Source organism: Meriones unguiculatus, chromosome 11, assembly GCF_030254825.1.
Source record: "Meriones unguiculatus strain TT.TT164.6M chromosome 11, Bangor_MerUng_6.1, whole genome shotgun sequence".
Taxonomy (NCBI): domain Eukaryota; kingdom Metazoa; phylum Chordata; class Mammalia; order Rodentia; family Muridae; genus Meriones; species Meriones unguiculatus.
Window position 1 is genome coordinate 33550939 of NC_083359.1, and position 19003 is coordinate 33569941.

General features: G+C 46.6%; 1 protein-coding gene across 15 annotated transcripts in view; it reads left to right on the forward strand.

The window, feature by feature from the left end:
- Nucleotides 1-19003, forward strand: part of Tenm2 (teneurin transmembrane protein 2) — a 1501569-nt gene that overhangs the window by 1349147 nt on the left and 133419 nt on the right. For all 15 annotated transcript variants that reach the window (XM_060363849.1, XM_060363848.1, XM_060363851.1 and 12 more), the window contains one exon: nt 4411-4512. In XM_060363849.1, coding sequence (XP_060219832.1) covers nt 4411-4512 — 102 coding nt within the window. The remainder of the gene's footprint in view (nt 1-4410; nt 4513-19003) is intronic.

Here is a 19003-nt window from a genome sequence, read left to right on the forward strand (position 1 = left end):
AAAACCCCTGGGAAGGGAATCAGGAGAGTTAGATGGGTGTCGGGCAATCTCACTGACTAGACCCAGGGCTCTACCATCTGAGATGCAGTCTGGCTTGCAGGAATGAGCCTCCGCTTGGGAACCACGGAGGGGTGTTTTAGGAGCTCGGTATGAGCCTCCATCGTGTACAACCCCAATTCCTGGCTCTGGGAAGAGCTCAATAGTGGTACCTGCCTGGCATGTGCAAGGCCCTGCCTTCAAATCTCACTGCCACAAACAACAGCAAGGACAAAATTTGAATTCCCAGGCATGCCCTCATCTCCACTGTTCCTCCCACATGAAAACTTAAACCACGTTGATTCAAAGATTGTAATCATGTATAATTGAGAAACAGACTTGAAGTGGACAGTCCTTTTATAATTTAGCGTCTCTTTGTGGGTTCCATCCCCCTACACACACACACACACACACACACACACACACACAAACACACACACACAAACTATAAAAATGCTACAAATATAAAACTGCAAGAAAAAGTGATGTAAATGATCAGTAACTGCAGTAACTGTTCAGTATTGCCTCCATTATAGTTTTTTTTCACTTTAGATTCTCTACCCTCTTAAACACGTGCACACGTCAGCACAGCCATGACTACTCACCAAGTACTCACTCTATACCGACACTGAAAACCTCGGAGACCAATAGCATCTGGCCTCATTCCTGAAATCAGGGAAGAAGGTGTTTGGTTTAAAAAAAAAAAAAAAAAAAGATAGACCACCCACGCCAGTGAGGGAAATGACAGGAACAGAAGAGACAATAAAGCTCACGGGGAGGAAGGAAATGGGAGAAGCCACCAGGCCTCTGCTTGACGCCTGAGACATAAGGATACATGCTCCTAGCTGGAGCCCCGAGTCAGGTGGAGAGCATGCAGAGACCTCTGTCCGCTCATACAGAAACATGATGGTGAGGAGCTTCCTAGCCCCTTGCTGCCTTAGGCCTGAGAATGTAAAGTCAGGAACTGGGAACACTGGCCCCAGAGAGATCCAGTCCCACTAAAAACACCCAGCCACATATAATCAGTGAACAGCAGTCCCTACCTCACAGTGGGAACAACTTCCAAAACTACCAGCTAAGCGACAGCATTGCCCTGTTCAGGATGTTCACGTGTTTCTAGTAACCCCAGGACAAGATCCTACTTGTCTGGTGGACTGTGGGACCCTGGATAATATGCTCCTCACCCCCCAACCCCCATCTAAATTTCTTCAAACTCATGTCACTCTGCTTTGGGCCCACCATCTCCAGTCAGCTCATTTCTTCCCCGGCCTTTGCATTAGCTGTTCCACCGACCCGGGATTCTCTTCCACCAGTTTCTCATCAGCCTCTTAAGGCCCATCCTTCCTTGGCACCGAATGAAAGAGGGTGACCCACTCACTCCACTCCCTTTAAGGGACTTCCTTCTGGTTGCCCTCCCTAACCCCCAAGTATCCTACTCTGCAAAGAACTTCCTATAAATTTTACTTATTTGTTTGATTGGGGGAAGTGGGATTCCTTATGCTGTCAGTGACAGTGGAAAGCATTACGAGGGTCGAGACTGTATTCTCCTACAAGGGCATAGAAGAGGGGCTCAGTTAACACACTGAGCCCCATGCTGAGAGTGACAGGTCTGAGATCTTGCCCTAGGTACAAGCTAACACATTAGCCTGTCACTGTTTCCTGAGTGTCATCAGAAGACATTAGGCTGCAGGGCGGGTTGGTGAGGTTGCCCAGCCAGTGAAAAAACACTTGCCGTGCAAGTGTGAGGGCTTGAGTTCAATTCCTAACATCCACATAAAACTCCAACTATGACAATGGGTGTCTGTAGTCTAGGTGCTGAGGAAACAGTCCCAGAGGACTCTGCAGCTCGCCAGCTAGCCTGTCTAGCGATATCAGCAAGCTCAAAATTCAGTCAGAGAAAAATATAAGGTGAAAAGCAATAGAGGAAGACACCCAACACAGACCTGCAGCCGCCACACATGCATACATGCTCATGTGTGCGCCACACATACTCATGCGCAAGACTCCAGGATCACAGACAATGTATTTCTATAGTCAGAGCAGTGCAGATTGCAATCTCCAATGTCCACAAGGGTATCAGGGAGAGGGCCTCATGATCCTACACATACAGAGTATTGCTTTGCATGAGAGAAGCCCTAAGCTTCCTGAGGCTGGGTCTCAGCATGGATAGTAACCACGATTATCTTTTGCCCCAGAGAGAAGACATTCTCTCTTAATCCTGGTGATCCTGCCCTTTACCCTGGAGAGATAGTTCCTTTGTCTGCCTAGGCCATACATAAACAGCCTTGAGAAGGTGCTCTGCAATAGCCCAGAATTCCCCAAAGGCCTCTGCTCCCAAGACACACAGAAACAGGAGAAAACCCGGGCAGAACAGTTCCCCGGCCTTACATGAAATCTCTGAATTTTGTGCCTGCAGAAGCACCCAATATCTTTTGACTAAATGACGAGCTCACAGAACACATAGGTACCTTTGCATGCTTCTCAGCCCTTTAAAGAGCTCGCCTGAAGAAGCTGCAGCTGCAGCTACGAACTGCTAGACATCGAGGAAAGTAGCTCTATAGGTTTGTTTTGCTTTGTTTTATTTTGATGTAGCTTTGGGAAAGAAAAAATAAAGCAAATCCACTTGTCGAGTTTCCTCAGAGTGTCGGAAACCACAAACAGCTTGATTGTGGAAGAATGGAGCTGAGGAAGTGAAGTGCCGTAGAAAGATGGCCAGAATGCACGATGCGAGTGCTCGGTACAGGGAAGGGGTGTGTGAGGAACTAGGGCTGCAGAACACACATCCTGGCATTGCTCAGATGACTCTGTCAGGGTACCCTATCCACCAATTCACCACCCTCTGTTCCTGGGATTGGATCATGTCATATGTTGGGCCTACTGGCTTGCATAGTTCTTTTTTTTTTTTTCTTTATTTTTTTTTATCATCTTAGACATTTGGAACCTGAAAGCTTAAGTGCGTTTTGTTTTCATTTAAAACAAGAATGATTATTTTGAAAGAACACGCCCATTTCTGTGTCCATCTGAATCAACGTGAAAATTTTCCAAAGTGACCCCTTGAGAGATGTAATGAGAGTATGAAGAGAAGGAAATCCAGGCTCGTATAGGGTAGAGCAAGCTCGGACTAAGTGATGTTTAAATCAGGACCACAAAATGAGGTTTAAAGACTGTTGCAGAGGGCTAAAGAGAAGGTTCATAGGTCAACAGCACAGAAGGCCCAAGCTCAATGCCCAGTACCCACATGGCAACTCACAAACATCTATCACTCCAGTCCCAGGACACCTGACTCCTTCTGGCCTCCAAGAACACTGAATGCACATGGTACACAGACATGCATGCAGGGAAAACACCCACACATAGAAGACCATATAGAACCCCAAACCTACTTCTAGCAGAACCCTGAAACATGCATAGGTGAATACAAGACCTAAGCGTAGCCACACATCACCTAAGATAGGGAAACACTCAAGAACTGTTTCATTTCACCCTGGTGTTCACATAATGAAGACCTCACCCAAGCAGAGAAGGCTGACGGAGCACTGGCCCATGCTGCCAGATTCGTTGTCCAGCACCAAACAAATATTTCATGCAGCTCATGACTGGGCTTGGGTTTTTCTCATATTTTAATTCCCAAAGGCAGGAATTACACACCTGAGATTAGGAACACCTGCTGGACCCTCTAGACCTGAGGCTGGAATCTTAGATCCCATAATTTCAAGCCACAGCTTGAACTGGTAGAGTGACTTCAGGGCGAAGGCATTCCAGAGAGGGAGAGCATAGTGCCTGAAAACCCTGTCAATGACCAGATGTGGAAAGTTCCAAAGTAAAATCAAATAGACAGTCTCTTCATAAATAAATAAATAAATAAATAAATAAATAAAATCTGAATAGACAGTTTATTCTACAACAAATAAGCAAACAAAAAAGAGTGGAGATTTAGCACTTTTATATCTTGCAGAGGGCCTGGATTTGGTTCCCAGCACCTACATCGGGGCTTACAACTGCCTGTAACTCCTATTCCAGAGAATGCAACACCCTCTCCTAATTCTCATGGGTACTACATGCATACAGTGCACTGACATAAAAGCAGGCCAAACGCTTATACACAAAAAACATGAAAGTCTTAAAAAAAAAAATACAAATAAAAACTGTGCAGTGTCCTCCCTCCAGCCCAATGTGGGGTTAGCGCTGGCAGAGCAGTGGTTATTTCCATGCTTTGTTCATATTGCCCTTGACTCCACCTTCCCTGTCCTCTCCCTTCTCTCACTCTTGCTCCTCACCACCCGCTTTTGGATCCTTACAGATGGCAGGTGACTGGTTACTGAGTGACTGCACAAGAGCGGAGGAGAAGGTCATTGCTCAATTTCTCTCTTTCAGATTCGGTGCAGGACTGTCCACGTAACTGCCACGGAAATGGCGAATGCGTGTCTGGACTGTGTCACTGTTTCCCAGGATTCCTTGGTGCAGACTGCGCTAAAGGTACGTGTCACAATTTCCTTGCAGTGGGCTGAGAGGAGGAGCACCCAGGTTGCCTTCCCAATAAGTCTTAAGCACGGGGACTCTCTATGCATGCGTGCGCCAAGGCTCCCCCTTTGGCAAGGAGCGTGTTTTGATATATAACCAGCAGCAGTACGCCTATAGGAGTAAGGCAGTCAGCCTTGGCACTGAGGTGTGCTGAGAAGAAAGATTTGCTAAAAATGAGATGGTCGGGTTTCCTGTAAAAGCAGAAGTGAATTACCATCACTCCTTTCTTATAATCATTAGCTTCTATGTAATGGAAGATTAAGCATCTCAGGGTTAGTAAATTTCATTCATTCTGGCTAGCTACACTCTTAATCTAGGAAGTGCTATTTATCTTCATGGAATTGGTTTTAAATTGTATTATTAATTTATCTAGACTGCTTCGCAAAGAATGGCTGGGGCCTTGGGATTCTTGGGGGAAAGGTAATTTAAGAAAGAAAACGACTCTCTGAAGAACAAGGAATGTAGGGGCTGCACACCTGGCTTTTTAAGAGACCTTCAGTGTGACCTTGCTGTGGCTCTCAGGGTCAAGTATTGTTGGGGGCACAAAAGCACACACAGATGCCCAGAACACAAATACGTTCACCAAGTGTGACATTGAGCCTTTCTCTTTCCTTTGTCTAAAATGCAAGGTACTCCCTGTAACACAGGTGCCCACCCACAAAGGAGGAAGTGTGGAAAACAGTCACGGCACATTAAGAGACCCCTCTCCGCTTGGGTTTTCCCCTCTCAATTCTGCCCTCACTCATCTCTGTCCCTTTGTGGCCTCGTGCAAGTCGGTCAGCATTTCTGAACTTTGGTCTCCTTATCTAGAAAAGGGAGCATGACTTTCGAAGTTTAATTTGAGTAGTGTAAGAGGCATAGAAAGTAGAGCTCTAGTAAGCACACAGTACTAAGTACTAACAGTACTAAGTACTAACAATACTAAGTACTACTAGTAGTACTAGAGCCTCAGCAGAGTACATTGTAAGGTACCAAAGGAATTGGTTTTTGTTGTTTATTTATATATTTAAATCATTTTTCCCATCACCTTTGTTTGTATTTCACTAAAAGTTTTCTGCCTTGACATTAATAGTCAGTATAGCTGCTGCGTATTAAATAATGCCATGCCTTTGTCCAACCCTCAAAACTCTTGCTCTGAAAAATAATATCTCAGTACTCTCCACAGTGTAAAGATTTGAGATTTCCATCCTGACGAGTACTCAGTGTTAAGGGAATGAAGCTTTAATACCTGTAAAGCCCTGGCATTGGTGATCATCTGTGTGACGCTCATTTTTAAGGTATCCCGTCTGTCCAGCAAAACACGGGTTAAGTCACCTTATCAGACATGGAAAGAGGAGAAACAGGAAGCCTGTGAACAGCTTCCTTAGCTCCGTTTCAGCCAAGCGCATGCACGTCCCAAGACTCAGGGAGAGTCACCACAAGGAAAGTGACGGACTGTCAGTCCAGCGCTGGCTCTGAGGGGTCCAGCGGGGGTGGAGGTTGACCCTGCATCGCCATGTCGAGTGCTTTTTCTAGTGAAGGCTTGAAGGAAGGCAGACCTCAATCTCATCTGAATGGCTTTTCTTGTGTAATCTAATTTTCCTGGGAGTGAAGGCATTAATGAGAGGAAGGACTGAGCCGCCCTTTCATACGTGGCTGCAAATGGGCCGAACACTCAGCCGCACCGGCTGTGGGCTGTAAATGTGTATTAACACTGACACACATCGATGCATTATTAATCCTAAAAACCATGTGTGCTCTGACTGCACATCCCATTGCTGGCCTTTCAGACCCAAGTACCCAGCCATTTGAGGACTCTCCACTCTGAATCCATTTGCAGACGTGTGTCCATTCTGCATTATGGATCTGTAATGGAGTGTGCATTTAGCTGCTTAAAAGGACTCCCGGTGTGTGTTTTGCATTCGCCACCTGTGCTGCGGCTGGGTGCACCCTCCGAGTGTGCATTAGCCATAGTCTATAATTGATCCTTGTGAAACAAATATTGAGTGGCTGTGAAGAGGAGTTATTCCTTCCTACTCAAAGGCTGTTCCTGAAATCAGGCTTTGAACTTGTATGCATATTTTAATTTAACCGTTGATGCATATGATGGGTAAAATTGAGGCGCTTAAAGAATGAAATTGCCTTCCCTGTATCCCTCATTTATTGGAGGCTAAGCTGGTTTAAGAGTATGGGAAGCAAGTACCTGCCTCTCTGCCCTAAAGGTGCCTCTCCTTTTGAAGTGGCCACAGGTCAAGTGACTTTGTTATGTATTTTTTTCCTTCTGATTCTAAGCCCTTATTTCCCAAACTTTGATCTTCAGTGTGCCTATCTATTGCTTTTTGCCATCAGTACTTTTACTAACTTACTGTTAAATCAATTCATTGTGTGTATACTGATACAGTTTTTTTTTTTTTTAAAGAATAATGCCAAAAGCAAAAATTGAAGAAAGGCTAGAATTGGTTGTCATGAATATGAAATGTGAGTGCCTCTTTAAAATTACCTAGAGACTTGCCAGGTGACGGTAGTACACGCCTTTGACCCCAGCCCTTGGGAGGCAGAGGCAGCCAGATGCCTGAGTTCAAGGCCAGCCTGGTCTACAGAGCGAGTGGCAGGACAGCCAGGGCTACACAGAGAAACTCTGTCTCGAAAAACCGATATATAATATAGCCAGGGACTCATCTTTCCTACCACAATGAGTATTTAAGCCAAGTCACTTTCTAACTGTTTCTGACTCATTAAGCACCTGGCAGTGAGAACTAGGGCTGTGGCATAGAGTGATGGTCTCTCAAATGCATTCATGAGATACGTGAGGTCCTGTGTTCAATCCCCAGCACTGTGAGACAAAACAAACCAAAAAACAAGAATCCCACAGTAGAGCCGAATGTCCACTTAAAAATTTAGGTTCTTAGGGAAATTCAGGCTTAAGCATCTCATCCCGTAGGCTCTGGCTCCTGAGAATGCCAGAATGCCCCAAGTGTGCCTGTGTGAAAATAGACTCACAAGCAGGCTTCAGCTGCCTGGCCTGCTTCCAGCAAGGCAGGGCTAATCCTAGCGCCTGGTGCTCATCTGACACTGCAGCCTGTACCCCACTACTCTCAAATACTACGAATGTGCTGGAACTCAGTGCAAATTTGCAAATTACTGAACGCATGCTATCTCATTTGTCCACATATCAACAACATGACATGAGTCATATTTTTACCAATCCTCCCCATGACAAATTTTCTTAAGGCTTTTTACATTAAAGTCATCTTAGGAGCTGATGAAGATGGCTCAGTGGGTAAAGGTACTCGCCAACAAAAACTGACAGTCTGAGTTCAATCCTGGGGACCAACATAATGGAATAAAACTGAGTCCTAAAAGTTACCTTCAGACCTCCATACATGCACACGCATGTATACACGTGTGTGCATCAATAAATACAATTTTAAAAATTTTTACGTAACCTTGGATATGAAGACAAGTTACCAAAATAGGAAATTTTCCATGCAGAGTCCCCCCAGTCGCTATAAATTTAAAAGCCAGAAATTTAACACCCGGGCAATAATTTCAACTTATTTATAGACTTTTTCCACTTTTGCTCTTCAAACTTACTTCAGAATTCCAAGCTTTCTTTCGTCATCATAACCCTAGTCTAGTGGTTCTCAACCTGTGGGTTGTGACCTCTGGGGGAGGGGAGGTCACATGTCAGGTATCTTACATGTCAGATATTTACATTACGATTCATAACAGTGGCAAAATTACGGTTAGGAAGTAGCAATGCAGTAATTTTATGGCTGGAGGTCACCACAATATGAGGAACTGTATTGAAGAGTCATGGCATTAGGAGGGTTGAGAACCCCTGCCTTGGTCCCTCTGGTCCATCTAACCCATGATAGTTGTTTACTCTTCTTGTATGTCATGACGTTGACTGTTCTGAACAGCATTGCTTTTGCAGTTTGTATACATCTCTCAGTTTGGCCTTGCCTGGTGCATTTCGTGGGTACATCGAAGTTATGCGCTTTAGATACTATGTACCCCTCAGTGTGTCCTATTAAAGACGAATGGTGCTCCTATTCAAATAGCAAGAAATGTTAAAGGCAGTTGTATGAATGTGCACGTGCCTGCCTTTCTCTCTCTTGACTTTTTGCACAGGCAAGAGGGGTTAAAGGCCCAACTCCATTGGTACTGAACAGTCTGTCAGTGGCTAGGAAAAGTCCTGCTCACAAACAACGGTTTGAGCCAAAGAAGCTCTACTGTTAGCTAGAGTCGCCTGGGGCTGATAGAGGAAGGTCATAGGACGAGCAGTTGGGCAGCATGACCCAAGCAGCATGACCCATCTCCTGGCTGTGGCCCGCCATCACTTTTCTTCTTTCTGGATTAAAACGCTGCAGATGCCCCAAGCACAGGGTCCCCCCTCGTCAGGAATCCAGAGCACCTTTGTTCTTGCTCTAACAGCCGTACCCTGGATGCCTTGGGTTCTGCCAGTCTGCTAGCGTAGGCAGCCAGCAAACTCAGGCCCTCCTGCCAGGGGGAGAATTTGCCACGTTAGCAGGCACAATTCCCATCACATCCGAGCGACCTGGTATGTGTCCAAGTGACAGAAATACAGATTTACTCTCTTGACCTCACACTGTGTGCTCCATGCCCTCAGATGGGCCGTGCAGGCAGCCGTTCCTTGTCTTCTGATAAACCTGCCAGTCTGCATCAGGCATCTGAAGCCATCCTCCCGCAGAGCGTGCGGACCATCGGCGCACATTTGCAGAGCACTCGTTCTGCACCTACCGTCCCCTACAGTCCTGTGGCTGCCAGGGGCACTGAGGTCAAAATGGACCTGACCCTCACCAGGAAGGGGCACCGGCTGGTTCTAACATGACACCCCAAGTCAGCTGAGGGAATTGAACCACGCAAATGCCTATTCCATGCCTAGTAGGAGAATACTGGTGTATAAAGAGCTAAAAACACAAGAGGTCCAAAGAAGCTCTGGGTACTGCTCCCAGAAACATGTAGAAAACAAGTGTGTCACATTGTGTCACGTTGTGATGGTAACTTTGAGTGTCCAGATGTTACTAAGGAGGCAGTCAGGAAGTCTACGAAGCACAGAGGAGGTATGTTGTAAGTGGGTGCATCTTTCAGGATCCATCAACACTGGACAAGGAAGATGAATATAAAAGATACATCATACCAGCAGGCCTAGAGATGGAGACACAGCAGGCCACACACCACATAGAGGCCACATGGAAAGTAGCCCCCGGAGTGATATCAAACAGGTGGGAGAGGGAAGCTGAACCCATGGCTAAATGCATTTACTGGGAATCAGTGTAGAGTGCCACGGCAGAAGGTATGAGGGAACTGAATGTTACCAGGATCCACCATTAAGGGACGGACAAGAAGGGACCAGCTTGATCACACAGGTTCATTTGGAAGCTTGGGCCAGGAGATCACAGCCTGTTTGTGAGAGCGTAGTACCTTTAAAAAGGGCTGACAGTTCCTAAAGTTGATGTGTTTTTTGGGTTTTTTTTTGTTTTGTTTTGTTTTGTTTTTCCTCGTTTTGTGAGACAGAGTGTCATATAGCCCAGGCTGACCATGAACTCCCTTTATAGCTGAGCCTTGAATTCCTAATCCTCTTGCCTCCACCTCCCACCTCCCAGCATGCACCCCAATACACGGTTTCTTAAAATGTGGAAAACATACAGTTTAGTGAGGATTTCTGAAGGTAGCCAGTTAATAAGAAGAGTAAGAAAAAAGTCTTAAACAAACTCCAATAAGGAAACTACCTTGAAGAATGACGTTCACTATGACACAGACTAAGAAATCTGCTCGGATTCCTAGTTTCAGGGAAATGCCATTTCTTTCCCAGTAGCTCATACCTTTTTCCATGGGTCAAATTTTGTAATCCCACTTCTCATCCAGCTTTGCTGCCATCACTGCCATTACTCTTCCTCTTGCTTGGCTCCCCCGCTGCTTTAAAGCTGTTCATTACGGGCCGGGGGCTCTGAGTTAGTATTCCTGTCCCTCTCACTTACTTTTATTTCCAGGCCTTGCGCTAACTTCACTTTTCCTCGACTTGTACTCAGTCTCCCTGCTTTTCAGAGGTGAGCTGAGGCTGCTGAGCTCTCAGCTTAAACTCCGGCTCCTCTCATAGCTTATCTGGGCCCAACTGTAGGCTCCAGCCCACAGTAGAACTGTAACATCCCCGAGCCATTGCTGTTAGGTAACGTGAATTTAATAGCTGTTAGAAATGACAACTCCTGCTGCCGTACAGCTGTCAATAAAGCCCCAGAAATGCGACAAGCACAGGAACATCCAGGGTTTTTCCCCTCCGCTCTGGAGTGAGGCTCAGCCCCTACCCAGGTCCGTGGAACCCTGAAAAGATGGAGCAAGGATCTTGCCATTTTCCTCCTTAACTACCTGGTCCCTCTTGGCCACATTCTAGTCCTTAAATCAAGCTGTCACCATGATCATCATCATCATCATCACTGACATTTATTGAGTTCTCCCTGGGTACAGACCACTACTCTGAGACGCTGCATAATTATCACACTGAATCACCACCAGCCCTGTTGTACATGACGACCGCCTCAGAGATGAAGAAAATGAGGGACCCAAGAGGCTAGACAACTTGCTGCATTACCCGGCTAGAAAGTGTTACTACTGAGATTCGAACCAACTGTCGGGCCCAAACTCTTCCCAGTAAGCCAACCGTGAGATGGGCCTCAGAAGAAACGAGGGATAAGAAAGACATGTTTTTGCAGTGTGTTATTTAGTATGCGTTAGGCCGCTGACTTTAAGTCTGGGGGCGGGGAGGGGTAAAGGCAAGTGTTTAAGGGCTTACTAAACAGAAATGGTTAGAGCCAGAGTTTGAAACCAAGGCTATTTGGCTCTAACCCTGGTGCTCCTGCCGTGACCCCTGAGCAGCCAGGTGAGTTTCCTCACCATCTTTCCGCCCTTTGCCGGCCCCTCTGTTACATGTCCGCCCCTACTCCCCACCCCATCCTCAGGTCCCCATCCCTGCATACTGGCCAGCAGCCTCTCCTCACAGCTTTCCTCCTCGTCATTATCACCCTCAATGGCTTCCAGTCACCTGTTCACCTGTTCATAGTTATGCATGAATGCAAGTTCCCAGGTTCTTCCCCGATGCCAGGCATTTGAGTCACGGGATGGCTTGTGGGTACCCCTTAGCAAGCCTCCAAGGGCCCTGCAGGTGCTCAGGGTCCACATTCTGATACGGAAGAACAAATAGCTTAGGATGGTGTTAAAGGTCATTCATGGCCCACACCGCTCTTGCCCCACACAGCCCACTAAGGGCTCATGTATCACTGATTCCAGTACTAACCCCATCCAAGTACAGGGGCTGCTCACTCATCCTGGCTTGTAGCTATTTGGGCTGGAAGAGTCCCGTCATCCCCAGCCTTTACTATCCAACTGATGGTCTTCTGTGGACGTCAAGGTCACAGATCACCACCCCCCCCCCAGAAACATTCCCACGAACAACCCTGCTATATGTCATTCAGAGGTAGAAAACGTGAAAGATGGGGGGCGGGGCTCTGTTGTGCTCTGCTGTTATGTCCAGAAAGATAAAGCCTGCTTTCTTTTGCTGACCAACAGCAGTAACTGTTGTCTTCTTGTTTCCAATTTGGCACCCAGGATACTGTATGTGCTTGCTAAAAATGGTGACTTCAAGTTAAGGGACAAGGCTAATAAAGTTAAAACATTGCTGGACATGCGACCAGTGTGAGTGCTGAAGAACCCAGTGCTAATTTCTCAGTGTAATCGTGCCTGTGACAGCCAGTCAGCATAGGCACAGGCTGAGGGGAAGGAGCTAGGGTAGGGATAGGAAGCACTGGCAGGAAAACAGACACCATTTGCTTCACAACCCACATGTGTTCTCAGAGCGGTGGAGTGATTAAAAAAAAAAAAGAAAGAAAGAAAAGAAGGAAGCAATGGTGTTGGGATTCATTTAATTTGACTCTGTGCTCCTTAGTTAACTGTGCCCATTTTGTACAATCATTTAGCGTCCCTGAGCCTTGGTTTTGTCTTCTACATAATGGGCACGGTTGCCTTGCTGGCAAACATTAACGTAGCACTGCAAAGCATTCAGAAGCGTGACAGCGTGCATGAGACACTCCAGAAATGCTGAGTTAACCCACACAGCAAGCTTCTGGTGTCAAGAAGAAGGCGAGGTCACATGGCAGGGGCAGATTTGAGGATGTGACCCTCCTGGCCCCTGGTGAGTATGCTGTTGAGTAGATACCCCAATTTCTGGCAGCCTCAGCCCTCTAAGCTCTGATGATAAGCCCTGGCAGCAACCCAGACAGGCTGGCTGACCCCGTGACTGGTTCTCTCCCCCGGCCCCCCATTACCTGCTTTTGCAGGAGAAAGGACAAGCCCTCATATCCTCACAGACAGTGGGGGCTTCTCCCACCACGGAAGAAATGCCTCCTTCGGAGCATCCTTGGCAAAGAATCATTTTGCCCCTTGCACACTGGCCTCGTTCCCTCACAGAATGTGCTCGGGTCCCATTTACCCTCCCTGGGTCGTTCCTGTCTCCCTCTGCCATCCCTGAATGCAGATAAGCCTGTATTGTGGCTGTGGGCCCCCACAATGTTCCACAGCCGGTCACTGCGGCTTGACACCCGAATCCTTCCTCTCCTCCCTCCCACCCCTGGCCTGGAGAGGCAACCGTGCGAGGGTCTCTTGGCAGCTCGGCCCAGGAGGAGGGGCTGCAAGCAGTTCTACCCAGAACATGTTCTGCAGCAAGTGACTGAGCAGCCGCACAGAGCAGAGCCACGTTCCACAGCCTAGTACAAGGATAGCTGCTACCACATATCAAAGAGGAGCTACCTCGCAGGCGCCATGCAGAGCGCTTCTCATGAATGACGTGGTTTCCTCTCTTCCCAATGTGCGTCATCTCTGTTCCACAGCTGAGGAAACTGGATCTCAGGAAAGAGAGGTGGGGTGCGTACGGGGGCGGGGGGTATTTAGTTGTCTAATTTTTTGCTTTTGTGAGATTCAGTCTCCCTCAAAGGCCCCGGATGACCTAGAATTTACAGTGTAGTCAGTTTTCAAAGTTTTGGCAAGCCTCCTGCCTCAGCCTCCCAAGTACTGGGATATCAAGCGTTCATCACTATGACACACAGACACAGACACACACCGTCCAGGTGGTGTTTTATAAATACCTCTGCCGCTTGATTAGTGATCCCCGCATGTGCTGCCTTGTTGAATCATCTCAACACACAAGCTACTGGACTCCAGTCCCAGTTTCCAGTTAAGTCTGGGACCTCCAGAGTGTGCTTCCTTCCCAGAGTCCTCAGCTGGAGGCCAGACTTTCTGGCAGGTGACTCGTCCTCATTCAAAACGGAGTATGATTCTGGATTGTGCTGGAACTCGGCAGAGACTGACTGCCCGGAGGAGGCCTGTTTCCCAGGTCACTTTGCTTTCGAAACAAACCACAAACAGCCTCTTTTTTTTTTTTTTTTTTTTTTCCTCTTCCTAAAGAGGGGTCCCAGAAGAGAGAAGGCTTAATCTGGGGAGGGGAACGGAGACCAATGGGTTAGGGGAACAACCATTGTTTCAGAAAGAAACACAGGAAACAATCCAGTCTCCAGAAAGCAGGCAGGCTAGGATGGGGGACAGATATTCTACCCTATCGCTAGTCGGAACAATTTTCTCCTAATGAAAATAATAGTAATAAAGTAATATCTATCGATTTCTTAGCACCGAGCCAGGTCCCACAAGCGTTATACCGTTTCTTTCCATTTCCACAAGAAAACTCTATCGAGTAGCCCAGGATTATTCTCACCTCCCTTTAAAAGGTGAAAAGAAGCTTAAAGTGCCTGGTCACACAACTGGGGAGGGGGGAGGGAACAACAGGAAACTCAGTCTAGGTCACCCGCCAGCCCTAGGCAGAGCCCCTCCTCCCAGCTGTCGGGGCAGAGGTGAGCAGAGCTTTCCAGCGCGCCTGCGGGACCCTCCCACGCGGGTGGGTGGTGGGGCCCAGCCAAGTGGCAACTTCATCTCCCTGCTTCAAGCCCAACAAAAGCTTACGCAACTTCCCCGCAGCCTGGCCCCGCAGAGCCGCTCGACACAGACGCCGCCGAACTTAAATATTCATTATGTAACCAGTGCTGTTGTCACAGATACACGCCCCTTACGCCTTTTTTTTTTTTTAAGCGGCTTAAGTACTTATCGATTGAGAACTTTTAACTCTCAAAATGGAGGCGTCTCCGTATCTCTACAGGTATTTTAAATGAATTGAATTAATCATAGGCTTAAAAGTCTCTTGCGGTCTTCGTTAACTTCCCTGGGTTTAATTAAAACATCTGTGCACTTTTAATTTATCGATTCATCCAACTCATATGTCATGTTTTTAACACACCCCAGCATGCTCTGCATCATTTTTAACCCGATTTCCACTTAACTAAAGCAATTAAATTCACCCCGGATTAATTAAAGCATCCATACTTTCGTGCTTAAGTCAGCGCGTGCTGGCTTTCCCCACAAGGCTCCCGGATGTCAGAGATTTGACACACCTGATGAGTTTTTTTTTTTTTTGTCCTTCTGGTAATTCTTCCCTGAGTCGCTTTCTTGCTTAAATGTGCCATTTGACAGAAAGGGAGTGAGGAAGTTGGGTCTTCGGAAGCCGCCCCTCCCCCGCCCCTATCTGCCGGAAGGCTCCCTCCGCCCTCCCCCCATGGAGAGTCCCCTGGCACGCCCCAGCCCCAGCCCCAACAGTCACACCTGAAGAATCTAGGCGGGTTTTTTCTTTTCTCCTTAATTCTCCCTTTCTCTTTCTTACGCAGTGCCTTTTATTGCCCTGCCCGTTTTTAATAGGCAGGGAAACCTGAAGCGCTTGGGTCAACAGGCGGCTACCACTGGGCAGTGTCTGTGCATAGCCACGTGGAATTTTTCTGAGCCTCGGCTAGCCCTCCCACCCTCCACCGACCGCGCTCCGCAGAGCTCAGCACCCCTGCACCCTGGCAGCACGTCCAGGCTGTGAACGCCTTCCTAATTTTATTTCCACTCTGGGAAGCCTAGAATTAACGTCTCAATAGCATTTGTGTTTGTATGTAATTGTCGAAGGATCTGAGTATCTTTTATATTGGCAAGCTGCGTTATTCCTGATGCGGGTTTTGCGCACTTTCCCATTTGTCTGTCTCTTTGTATTGATTTATAAAGTTCCTTGCACATGTTAAATAGGAAATTTTGTTCTGTAAAACACGTTAAGATCTGTCTTGCCAATATTTGCTTATGACCTGGTTTAGTTTTAGGCCGGTATCCTCTGTCAAATAGGTGATTTAAACTTTATGCAATCAAACTTAATCACCCCTTCCTTCGTGGCTTCTAGAATGTATACCTTTTATATCTCCTGAAGAGAATAAGATTGCCCTCTAATGTTTTCTAATACTTCAACTGTTACGTTGTATTTAGAGCTTGTCTTCTGGTCAGGGCACAATAACGCCAACTTGGTTATGCAGCAAATGAAATATCGCTTACGGGGCTGTTTAAGTGAAACCTGGTTTTCCTAACACCGTTTTTTTGTTTTTATTTTGTTTTGTTTTGTTCCTTGAAAGAAAGCAGACTACCTCTTTTGGCATTGGGAGCCTCAGCTTAGCTTGGCCTCCATGACCCATGTTGTGTTGTCAAAATTGTTCTAGTAGATTCTTAAGCCTCTTTTCTCTAAAGTTGCAAGTGGGTCGGCAGGCACCGGGCATGGCGGCTGACACCTGTAATCCCAACTCTCAGGAAGCTGAGGTAGACGGCTGCAAGTTTTGGGCAAGCCTGGGCTACACAGTGAGTGCCGGGCCAACCTGGGCTCCAGATGAGAGACCCTCTCTCCAAAATAAAAAATTAATTACAAAAAAAAAAAGAAAAAAGAGTTGAAACCAGCTTTGGAATCACTTCTAAAAGTGCGTTGTCTGAGATTGCCCATCACAACTAAGCCAGCTCACAGAAGGCTGTAGCCATCTTGCCTCTCCCTTTCTACAAAGCCTTACCTACACCCAATCCATCCCTCCGAGCATCCTCTCCACTGAAAGTGGCAGGTAGACAGGATTTGTTTTTTTTTTTTTTTTAAACCACCAATGAGTGGTTGGTCCTGAAACTGTCTACCAAGTAAATAACACTGATAATTCATCTCCTCCCTCACAGAGAAGCTCCAACTTGATCACTAAAAAGAGCTTTACACCATTTAGGTGAATCTAAATTGTGTCATTTTTTTGTCATCAGCCTGTTAACGTGTCAGTCGTTAGTGGCAGCGGTAATTTATTTTTCTTCCGAGGGAGTCTTAAAGCTTCCATTTACTAGATTTAGTAAAACAGGAATAGTCAATTTGTACACACATTTTAATTAATTTTAAATAGAAGCTTGAATGCACAATATTCTGCTCCTGGAAGCCTGTGGAATAAGGGAGAGAGAGAGAGAGAGACGGGAAGACGAAACATCTCACATACAGTGTCTGATTAGTCAGGGCTAGCTCCCACCCACTCCCAGGGAGGACCACAAAGGAAGCTGACAAGTTCTTGCCATTGGAGCAATCGGGCACTCTTTCTTTGTCCTTGTGTGTTTACATACATGCACACATCTGCGTGTCATACACAGTGGCATGTGTGTGAGAAGTGTAGTACTTTTTTTTTTAATCATATCAGCCCATCCAGTCAGGTTGGGGATCAAGTTTGGATGATCACGAATCCCCAAGAAGTTTAGTCACCATTTCCAAACCCCACAGTTGACAAGGGAAGGGTGGCTGCTGAACTTGGGGCTTTCTGTCACCAGAATCCTTTCCCTTTTCACTCAGACTTGGTGCTGTTTCTCTCGGTGGGATATGGAGTCCAAATAATGCCCCTGCCCAGTCTTAAAAACTGAGGAACATCATGTGCTCACAAAAATGAATGAATGAATGAATGAATGAAATACAAGTAGTTGTTTACACAAGAGGTTCTCAGTTCCCAGTCAACTTCTCCAGGGTGGACAAGTCTGAGCCACACATATTTACCGTGAGACCCTGGAATAAGTTGTGTCTGAGAATCAGTTACAGGAGGAGTTCCTGGCTTTCCATGCTGCAGACCCAGGGATCACCAGCTGGCTTCATTCTTTGTTCCACCGGCAGTGGATCCCTTGAGTTTCATTCTTCTCATTAGTCCCTTTGGGGCTCTTTAATGTGGCACTAGCCACACCCCCGAGTGCCCCGCATTCCAGCAGACATCAGGGTCTTCCGTTCCTGACCACACTCCCAGCAAGCTTGCATCAAACAAATTGAGAAGAGACTACATTTAGGAAACTCGACCTGACTCTTTTTCCCTTTTTCCCTAAGTAATTTAAGTAGGTCATATTTTAAACTTGATTTCCCAGGCATCTGATTTTATATAAAACCAAGTCTTATTTTCTATTTTTCCCACCACTCGGATTTTGTGCAAAAGAAAAAGGAGAAAATAATCCTTCCTTTTATCAACTGCTATAGACAGTAATCATTTGCTTCCCTCCCCTACCTTGTGGGAGTAAAAAAGACGCCATGGGCGCTGATTTGAGGTCATCTTGTGGCCCATCCATGTAGCCCACCCAATATATAGTACACAGATCAGGAATAGACTTGGAAGACTGCACACTGTTACAGAGGCATTTCTCAGTGTTGCTTATTTTGGGCTTGAGGGTGGATGTGGGGGTGAGAAACAATGCATATTCTAGTCTTCCTTCTGGAGATCCTTCCATGTGACCCAGATCAGACATGACAAGAAGGTTTTCTCTTGAATGCCAGCTCACTCTCCTTTCAGGTCTTAGCCTGGGTGTTCCGAGGATGTTCAAGTTCTTTCTAGGCTCAGGAGAAGGTGCCACGGTGCATTAATGATGTCTGCAGAGCTACAAAAGAGGGGATAAGAGTCTGCTCGTGCACATTTGCATCCCTGACCTTGAGCTGAGCCTGCATCCTGTAATGAACTGATGGAGAGCAAACTTGCTTTGTCTCGTAAGCTCTCTCAAGACCTCAAGAAAGTCCATCACTTCTCTAGCTAGTTCACATTTGCACAGTCCCTATTTGGGGATCCAAGCTCTTTCCTCTACCTTCTCCAAGACAGTCAGGATCTCTAGTAACTACAGAACCCTCTCTTTTTTAATTTTATTTTTATTTTATTTTATTAATTATAATTTATTCACTTTGTATCCCAGCTGTAGCCCCTCTCCTATCCCCTCCCAATTCCACCCTCCTCCCCTCCCTCTTCTTCTCCTATGCCCAGTCCACTGATAGGGGAGGTCCTCCTCCCCTTTCATCTGACCCTAGTCTATCAGGTCTCATCAGGACTGGCTGCATTGTCTTCCTCTGTGAACTGGCAAGGCTGCTCCCCCCTCAGGTGGAGGTGATCAAAGAACCAGCCTGTGAGTTCAAATCAGAGATGGTCCCTGTTCCTACATCCTAAATGTAAGAAGCATGCATCCTCCATTCAGAAGGTTTCATCTGAATTCAGCTTGTGTCTTTGATGTCATTTGAACTCATTCC